Here is a 10,112-nt window from a genome sequence, read left to right as displayed (position 1 = left end):
GGTGAGAGGAAACAGTGGCATTAATGGCCTGCCGTAGTTAGGTCCAACTTAAAGTCGATGTTAGTCTTTTTAAAACACTCCCCTGGACTGGAACTCTGGAAGGTTGAAGAAGTCATATCTGCTGAAAATGCATTACAGGGAGGTTTTTTTTTTTTTACAAACCTATTTATTTCTGGTTTGTTTGTAGATATGCATCAGTTTGTTTTGTCAATATCTCACTGGATATTGCATGTCAATTCTGACATTAATAGTCGGTAATTGTCTGGAGGACAGTAAATGTAATGATATAATATGCAAGATATTGTGAGGCTGTGGAAAGAAAACAAATACATTTATATTGTTTGTTTGCTGTGCACACTTCTGCCATGTTGGTAGATTTACAAAAGAAGCTGCCAGCAAAAGGCTAAGGGGAAGCATCAATTTATCATGGCATTATTGTTGACAAAATATTTAATACATGTATTAATTTGTTTTAATACACAGAGTGCTTTTATCAGAGATTTATCAAAGATTGCAATACCTTGCAATTTGAGACTTTTGAGATGTGATCACCTCTTTATCTTTTAATGTCATGTGTATTTACTTTTGTGTATGATTGTGTTTGTGTGTGAGGTTTTAAGGCTGTGAATGACTTATGAATTGTGCACTGTAAAAGATCTAATCGATCGTCATTAGTACCGGTATACAGAAAAGAAGGTACTGCTGTTAATCTTCCGTCGCTTCCTCGTAAGAGGGTGACAGAGAATTGTACAATAGAGGGCATGCAAATTCAAGTTCACGCAGAGCCATCTATACACAGAGTTTGGCCAACCCGGTTTGCTTTGTTGAGCAAGCACAAAACAAAAGAATATATGCCATATTGCGACCCAGTGAAACCAAGTTGGCCAAACTCTGTGTATAAATGGCTCTGAGTAGACGTACAGAGTTCTCCCAACTGTAAACAATAACCTTTGGTGCTGTGATTGGTTTCTCAGAACACAAATTTGTTGTAGAAAGGCAGCATACTTGGAGAAATGTCGGGCTAAATGCCCCTTTTCTTTTTCATAATTGCAATAAAGAGGTTTTAAGTGCAGTTTACAGTGCATCAAAGAATTCGGTTTCTAACTTTGAGTTTCAGGTTTCATTGATTTTTTGTATTGTTGAAATCCAGCCACGAGAAGATTGATCGTTGGCAATTAAAGCATCTTCTTTCTGAAGAACAAAATTCGACCTCAGGTGGTGGCACTGTATAAATAATGTATGTCTGATTATATTAGGCCAGGAACCCCTTATTGTACATTAGTGGTTTTACACAATATACTTGTTATGTAACTGGTGTATTACCATTCATTTTGCAGAATGCTTTTAAACCAAAATTTTATTGAGATTGCTAAATATGAAGGAAAAAAAAAGACCAAAATCAAGCTGTGAACAATGGGATCAGAATAAAAAGTGTGATTTCCAGTGTGCTAGCAACCTCTCTTGTGCTATGGTTGGAAAAGTAAATGTGTAGAAGAATGATTTGATGGCTTTTGTTATTACTATCATGTGTGAAATGCGTAATCATAAGAGTTTCCTGTATTCCACATACATGTTATTCCAGTACCTGTGTACAATGGAGGAAAAGAGGTTGAAGTACACTGTATCGGTATGTATTTTAGGTATAGGCCATTTTTAATGTATGCAATTTTCATTCTGACTATTGAAATACTGTCTTTTTATTATAGTAAACCCTTTTTCTCTTTCTCTCTTTGGGCTTTCCCTCTCCTCGCTAGTTCTCCCCTCTCAGTGTTCCTTTCCTTTTTGCCATTTCTCACTTTCTTCTTCACCCTTTCTTTTGTCCACATGTTGCTGTTCCTCTTTCATAATTGCAAGTAGAAAATTCTCCCATCTCGATATATTTTGAATAGTTTACTGTTCATTCTTTGCAAAGTCACTTGCCAATTTACGAATTGGTCTAAAGAAAAATCTTAATAAGATTTTAACATGTTGTGTAACTCAGTAATAAAATACTTTCATTTTCAATTTTATTCCTTTACACTGTATACCAGGAGCTTTATATAATCTTTTCCGAGTACAATCACATTTAACATCTTTCTTATACCCTTACTATGTCTGTATGCATCTTTAGTCAAATGTACCTTATTCATTTCTATTACTGTTTTTTTTTGTACTATGCATGTAGCAATTTTTTGTTGACATATCTGTTTTGCTATTTCGTCGCTGTTTTCACGAAGTGACGGTAGTGAAAAAAAATTGCATTCACTTTGCGTTACGATTTTCCTCGCTACCGTCACTTCGTGAAAACAAGGACGATTTATATCCACTATTTGTACTTACTTTTATTTGTATTTACTTTCATTTGTATTTTTGATTCTCCTTGGTATATAAACATGAAAAACTGCATTATGTTTGTAACCTCATTTTGTCTTTTTTAACACTTGGGTGCTTTCTTTGCCTCTCTGCATGGTCGCTTGTTTGCCACACATGCAATTTTGCACAAAACTTTACGCACCAATTGACCGAAAGACTGCTTTGTGGAACGCGATGGTTTTGCAAAATTACCCATTTCCTGTCTGGGCTATCTCCATGACAACCTTTTCAACTCCTGTGTACATTAACCTTGCACCAGAAAAAGTTCAATAATGTTGAAGCCTTTGGTAAATCTATCCCATGATTAATATCGTAAGATTAATTGTGTGGCATAATTATAAAGAGTCAAGTTTTTGGAAGATAATTGAATACAAAACTGAGTATGTTTATAGCTTCATTTTAGTAGCTTGCATTGTTTTGAATGAAATGTATAAATATTGAAGTGTTTTTTGGGGGTGTCGTTTCTTTATTTTTGTGCCATTACTAAATTAAATGTTTGGAGGAAATTCGCACATGGAATTCAAGAGTCTGAAAATAGCCATGTTTTTCATAAGTTTCCATAAGCAATCTTTCTCATTTATGTGTTAAAGAGAAAATGTCATGATAGGAACTCTTTGAAATGTAATCTTAATTAGCTGCAGTTTTCATGAATTCTATAATTGCAGATTCCATCATTTTTGCACAAAATGGACATGAGACATTGATATACATCACTACTGTAATTTCATTTCTATTCAACCAAACCTTGAATTTTTGGCATATCATCTGTTGAGAGTCAGGAGAGAATTTAATCGCAATTTTCAGACAAAAAACACACCTTCTGCCTCTCATCAGGTGATATACCAATGTGTATTGTTTTTGTTGAAGTAATGTACATAGAGTTATACAAACCATCTGTATACATGTATATATATGAAGTGGATTAAACATAAATCCATTATGATTGTTCACATGTAATAAAATGTAATATTTTTTCTCAAATGTGTGGCTAATCTTGTATTTTTTTTTTTAACAAACTCTGTTTGAAAACAGATATATCTCAATAAATTTTGATATATATTACTCAGGACTAGTTTAACATCATGACATGTTCTTCTTCTTCTTCTTCTTCTTCTTCTTCTTCTTCTTCTTCTTCTTCTTCTTCTTCTTCTTCTTCTTTTCAAAGACAATCGCAACTACTATAAAATATCAACCTAAAATCACATATAAAAATGTGAATATTATATTATGAATTTATGATGATTATGATCCGAACATGATTTCCATGGGACATACAATTATTATTGCACATGAGTTGATTTTTTTCAAAAATTATTTCGAACGTGTTTTTTCCTTCGTTAAATTTGAAATGGTTAACTTTTAATAGTTTAATTTAATATGGAAATTACGTGATGAATTACAGAATACAGGCCAACGATATTTGGATTATGTGTAGGCCAACTTACTGCGCACTGTAATGACGTAATAATGTATATGTACCGGTGCGCATGCGTCGTTGCGCGCATAGTAACAGAGTTACTTCTTTCAAACATAATCATTTTATGTGATTGAAAGTGCATGCACATCATTATTGCTATTCTTGCAAAGTTTTTCATTGCATATATGTTATTTTGTTCATGCAATCGGAATTTATTAACTTATTACTCGAATTATTCATCATGAGTGACGAACGTAAGTACAATGTAGTTTCAAGAACATGGGCAGACATTTTTTTCTCTCAAAAGAAAACTATTTTAAGGTAACGCGCGTTACACCTGAAAAGCAAGCGATAGCAAGAATAATTCAGCCAAACCTCAAAGATGAAAACACTTCTCTTTTTCAAGAATTTGAAGAAAAGTTTAAAATTAAAGGTCTTCATTTTTTACACCTCAATGTGAGGTCTATTCTAAACAAGATATCGGAACTTAGAATTCTTTTTAAAAGAAAAAGGCTGTCTATTATTGCTTTCACTGAAACATGGTTAAACAATTCCATAAATGATGAAGAAATTGAAATAGACGGATATAAAATCATACGCCATGATCGATCCTCTGGCTCTGGAGGTGGTGTATGTTTCTATATCAAAAATGATATTGCATTTAATATTATGGATGCTATAAGTACTGGAGATACGGAATCCCTGTGGATAAATTTGCTTATACCAAGATCAAAACCAATTGTTGTTGGCGCTCTGTATCGACCTCCGAAAAACAATTTGTTTATCGAGAAATTGTCCAATATTCTTGATACATTAAAGAAGGATGACGAAATAATTCTTTTAGGAGACATGAATATTTGTCTTCTTCGCAAATCGCCACTGGCTAAAAAATATATTGACTTGTTGAGTCTTCATGGGTTTAGTCAACTCATTAAAGAGGCAACACGCGTTACACCTACATGTTCTTCTCTATTGGATCATATTGGTTGTACCAAAGAAAATAAAATAAGTCAAAGTGGTGTCATTGATCTAGGTATTAGCGACCATTATTTTACTTTCTGTACACGGAAAAATATTAGACTGGCTATAGGTCATCACAGGACTAATGATATCAGATCCATGAAAAAATATACAGAAGAGTCTTTCAATCTTCAACTATCTGTTGTTGATTGGTCACGAATAACTGACTGTACAGATGTAAATGAGGCATGGTCAATATTTCAACATGTTTTTATCTCAAATTTGTCATTAAAATTGATGGGGAATTATGTCATGATAAGATGGCCATCGCTGATGAATTCAATTCTCATTTCACAAATGTAGCTGCCAAATTAGTAGACAAACTCCCCCCTTCCAAAGACTTTTTCAGCGCAGACAATGATTGTATTCGTGACTTTTACGAAAGAAAAGGTGTACGTGAAAACAGCTTCGAGTTATTACCAATCAGTGAACAATTTGTTTTCAAAGAGTTACGTAAGTTGAATGTATCAAAAAGTACTGGGTTAGACTTGATTCCAGCTAAATTTCTAAAAGATGGTGCGAAGGTTTTATTCAAGCCTCTAAGTTACTTAATGAACCTATCTATCTTGACGAGTACTTTTCCAGAGGATATGAAAATAGCAAAAGTGACTCCACTTTATAAAAAGAAAGATAAAACTGATGTTAGCAACTATAGGCCTATTAGTGTTTTAAGCGTAGCATCAAAGATTCTAGAAAAATCGGTCTGTGTTCAAATTGAAAGATACTTCAAAGAAAATGATATAATTTATGAATTTCAATCTGGTTTTCGACATGATTATTCGACTGAAACATGTCTAATTCATTTGACTGATTATTTGAGGAGAGAAACTTCCCAAGGGCGCTTTGTTGGTATGGTGCTCCTTGATCTGCAAAAAGCTTTTGATACAGTTAATCATTGCGTCTTATTGAAGAAGTTACAACTAATGGGTTTTGATAAGGCAAGTTTAGATTGGTTTAGATCCTACTTATCTAATCGGCACCAAGTAGTGGCCATTCATGATATTCGTTCCAAACTAATGCCTATAACTTGCGGTGTTCCTCAGGGAAGCATTTTAGGCCCAATTCTATTTTCAAGTTATATAAATGATATGTGTATTTGTATAAAAGTCTTCAAACTATTATTGTACGCAGATGACAGCGTACTACTCTATTCAAATCCTGATCCTAAATATATTGAGGAAAAGCTCAGTGAACAGCTGTCTACGTGTGTCGATTGGATGACTGATAATAAGCTTTCTTTACACTTGGGAAAACAGAAAGCATTTTATTTTGTTCTAAAAGTAGTTCTAAAAAGTCATTTGAATTCAAAGTGACACACAATAATCAAGCAATCAAGAGAAAAAAGTCTGTGAAGTATTTAGGCATTGAGTTGGCTAGCGCAATTTCATTTTCATCTTTAGTAGAATCAGTTGTAAAAAAAGCAATTCTCGTCTGAAATTTTTGTACAGATATCAAAGTTGTATGGATTTAAAAGCAAGACGTACACTCTGTTTTGCTCTTATTCAATGTTTATTTGACTATGCTAACCCTGCATGGTATAGTAACATAAACAAGTCAGATCAAAAGAAGTTGAAGATTATACAGAACAAAATGGTGAGATTTATCAACTGTTCTGGTCCAAGAACTCATGTTGGCTACAGCGAACTTTCTAAAGCTGGTTTTCTTGAAGTCGACCAAAGATCAAAACAACTCGTATTGCATCATGTGCATAAAATATATCATACTAGGTCGAATCATTATATTCGATCCAACTTCGATCTTGTTACTGACGTACATGATTTTAATACAAGAAATAGACGATTCAACTTTAACTTACCTGAAAGAGTAGGTAGTATTGGAAATTCGTTTTATTACAATGCCATAAAACATTGGAATTCCCTTCCCAATGGTGTAAAAGAAATAGGAAACTATGATCATTTTAAGAGGAAATTAAAGGAATACCTAATACTTGACAGTCAGAGAAGAGAAGTGAATGACATGTTATATGATTGAAATTGTTATTCTTCTGTCGGTTCATACTTTTTCATGTTGTATATACTTATGTTTTCGTACGTTATAGAAATTCTACAAATTCATCATTATTTTCCTCTTCTTCCTTCTCCTCTTTTTCTTCTTCTCCTTCTTCTTTTTCTTCTTGTACTTAATATAATTTCTATCATCAGTTTAATGTTGTTATTATTATTATCTTTAATAAGTAGTTCTTTTAATTTTCTTATCTGTCTGTAAATATTACTATTTAAACTTATTAATTTTATACATGTCTGTAAGGGACCCCACTGGAAATAAGCTCTCGAGCTTTCGTGGGTTATCCTGTTCAAGCTGACTTTTTTTGATCTGTTATTATTGTATATTGTTGTATGTTGGAAGCTTGTCGAATAAAAATCAATCAAAAAAAAATCAATCACTCAAAGATCCTCCAGCAGAAATATAAACAAACAGAACTATTGTATTTCAACCAATCCTAAACTTTACATCTCATGGACTAATGTGGCACCAAAACATCTTAAACGAAACATTGTGATTTAATTTATTTAACAAAATAAACCTCTTTAACATATTTAACATTTTACACATTGTCTGTGTCATACAGAACGAAAAAAAAAAAGATTTTAAGCTTTTTTTTTAAATGTACAGACTTACCAGACTTGCGTATACTATATAACATGCATGCTAATTACACCAGTCCACTTGTATTTCTCATTATCATTTTATTTCATTTAGCTATTCGAGTGATTCCAGCATTCGAACTACAGCTGGCTGATGATGTCATCGAGTTCGACAAATATGGCTTTTTGAACGACATTAATGTAGAACAAATAGATGACTTTATCCGCATGCTCAGAGCACGAGCAACATCGATGACGTCATATGGTGTTCCTTCGGACATGCGGAAAGTGGAGGAGAAGGAGGAAGTGAAGCAGGATCGAGGAAGAGGAGGAGCAGTAATTGGAGCAGTTGGAAAAGGAAGAGGAGGATTTGGAGGAGGAACACGTGCAGTTTGGAGCAGGACGAGGAGGAAGAGGAGAAGCAGGATGAATTGAAGGAGGAGAAGAAAGCGGGCGAGGAGGAGGAGGAGAAAGAGGACGAGGAAGAGCAAGAAGAGGGGCATCTTCTGGAGCAGGACGTGGAAGAAAACAACGGTGAACTGGATGAGGGGAAGGAAAGGAAAGAGGAAGATGGGGAGGAGAAAAGGAAGGAGGAGGAGGAGAAGGAGAAGAAGCAGGATGAAAAGGATGAAGAGGGGGAGGAGGAGAAACAGGATGAGAAGATGGTGCTGAAGGAGGAAAAGGAGAAACAGAGTGAGCTTGAGGAAGAGGAAGGGAACCAAAATGAGCTGGAAGAGGAAGAGGAGGAGTAGGAAGATGAGCTGAAGCTGAAGAAGGAAGGGAATGGGGAGCTAGAGGAGGAGGAGGAGAATTTGCAGGGTGAGCTGGAGCTGGAAGAGGAGGACCCAAAGCAGAAGGAAAGGGGGGCGCCGGGTGAGCTAGAGCTGGTGGAAGATGACCTAAAGAGGAGGAGGAGCAGGAGAAGGAGAAACAGGGTGAGCTGGAGCTGAAGGAAGATGACCCATCAGAGGAGAAGGAGAATTAGGGTGAGCTGGAGCTGGAGCTGGAGGAGGATGACCCAGAAGAGAAGGAGAAGTAGGGTGAGCTGGAGCTAGAGGAGGATGACCCAGTGGAGGAGGAGGAGGAGAAGGAGAAACAGGGGAGCTGGAGCTGGAGGAGGAGGACCCAGAGGAGAAGGAGAATAAGGGTGAGCTGGAGCTAGAGGAGGATGACCCAGAGGAGGAGGAGGAGAAGGAGAAGCAGGGTGAGCTGGAGCTGGAGGAGGAGGACCCAGAGGAGAAGGAGAAGTAGGATGAGCTGGAGCTAGAGGGGGATGACCCAGAGGAGGAGGGGGAGGATGAAGAGGAGGAGAAGGAGAAACAGGGGAGCTAGAGCTGGAGGAGGAGGACCCAGAGGAGAAGGAGAAGGGGACGCATGGTGAGCTGGAGCTGGAGGAAGATGACCCAGAGGAGGAGGACGAGAGGGAGAAGCAGGGTGAGCTGGAGCTGGAGGAGGATAGTATAGAGAAGGAGGAGGAGAATGAGAAGAAGGGTTAGCTGCAGCTGGAGGAGGAGGACCCAAGGAGGAGGAGGAGAATCAGAAAGCAGGATGAGCTGGGGTTGGAGGAGGAGGATCCAGAGGAGGAGAAGAAAGAGAAGTAGGGTTAGCTGGAGCTGGAGGAGGAAGACGCAGAGGAGAAGGAGGAGGAGCAGAAGTAGGTTCAGCTGGAGCTCGAGGAGAAGGACCTAGAGGAGGAGGAGAAGTAGGGTGAGCTGGAGCTGGAGGATGATGACACAGAGGAGGAGGAGGAGAAGGAGAAGTAGGGTGAGCTTGAGCTGGATGAGGATGACCCAGAAGAGGAGAAGGAGGAGGAGGAGAAGCAGGGTGAGCTGGAGCCGGAGGAGGAGGATCCAGAGGAGAAGGAGAAGCAGGGTGAGCTGGAGCTGGGGGATGATGACAACACAGAGGAGCAGGAGGAGGAGAAAGAGAAGTAGGGTGAGCTTGAGCTGGATGAGGATGACCCAGAGGAGGAGGAGCTGAGGAGAAGCAGGGTAAGCTGGAGCTTACGGAGGAGGACCCAGATGAGGAGGAGAAGGAGAAGCAGGGTGAGCTAGAGCTGGAGGAGGAGGAGGAGGAGAAGGAGAAGGAGAAGCAGGGTGAGCTCGAGCTGGAGGAGGACCCAAAGGAGGAGGAGGAGAAGAAGCAGGGTAAGCTGGAGCTTACGGAGGAGGACCCAGAGGAGGAGGAGGAGAAGGAGAAACAGGGGAGCTGGAGCTGGAGCTGGAGGAGGAGGACCCAGAGGAGAAGGAGAATAAGGGTGAGCTGGAGCTAGAGGAGGATGACCCAGAGGAGGAGGGGAGGAGAAGGAGAAACAGGGTAAGCTCAAGCTGGAGGAGGAGGAAAAGGAGAAGGAGAAGGAGAAGCAGGGTGAGCTGGAGCTGGAGGAGGAGGAGAACCATAGAGAAGGAGAAGGAGAAGCAGAGTGAGCTGGAAGAGAAGGAGTAGGAGAAGCAGGATGAGCTGGAAGAGAAGGAGAAGGAGAAAGAGAAGGAGGAGCTAAATAGGGGAGGAGGAGATGCAGGGCGAGCTTGAGCTGGAGTAGGAAGAGGACGATGCGTCCATAGAAGAAGAGGGGCAAGATCATCTGCCACTATGTGGTATGCTTTATATTTCTTATGCCGCCTGAATTATGGTCTTTAAATATTCGTGTAAATAAATTAATGTTAAAATAAAAACTAAATCAAAATGTATCCTGATTATTTCAAGTATTTCAGTTG

At 38.3% G+C, this 10,112-nt stretch overlaps 1 protein-coding gene across 1 annotated transcript; it reads left to right on the top strand.

Moving 5' to 3' along the window:
• Positions 1-8,057: 8,057 nt before the first annotated feature.
• Positions 8,058-9,840, top strand: LOC115919893 (cilia- and flagella-associated protein 251-like). Its single transcript, XM_030974491.1, has 6 exons — positions 8,058-8,143; positions 8,466-8,642; positions 8,699-8,886; positions 9,193-9,325; positions 9,361-9,542; positions 9,575-9,840. Exons 1-6 carry the CDS (start codon positions 8,058-8,060, stop codon positions 9,838-9,840), a joined length of 1,032 nt encoding a protein of 343 aa, XP_030830351.1.
• Positions 9,841-10,112: the final 272 nt, after the last annotated feature.

The sequence above is a fragment of the Strongylocentrotus purpuratus genome, unplaced genomic scaffold (assembly GCF_000002235.5).
Source record: "Strongylocentrotus purpuratus isolate Spur 01 unplaced genomic scaffold, Spur_5.0 spur5_scaffold_7, whole genome shotgun sequence".
NCBI classification, from domain to species: domain Eukaryota; kingdom Metazoa; phylum Echinodermata; class Echinoidea; order Camarodonta; family Strongylocentrotidae; genus Strongylocentrotus; species Strongylocentrotus purpuratus.
Note: the sequence above shows the minus strand (reverse complement) of the source record. Positions and strands in the feature narration are given on the sequence as shown.

What these genes read in the sequence shown, in the direction of transcription:
- LOC115919893 (XM_030974491.1), top strand. Translation starts at nt 8,058, where the DNA reads ATGGTGCTGAAGGAGGAAAAGGAGAAACAGAGTGAGCTTGAGGAAGAG. An exon ending in GGAGGAGAATGAGAAGAAGG is followed by an intron (nt 8,887 to 9,192) that starts GTTAGCTGCAGC and finishes ATGACCCAGAAG; the next exon opens with AGGAGAAGGAGGAGGAGGAG. An exon ending in CAGGAGGAGGAGAAAGAGAA is followed by an intron (nt 9,326 to 9,360) that starts GTAGGGTGAGCT and finishes AGGATGACCCAG; the next exon opens with AGGAGGAGGAGCTGAGGAGA.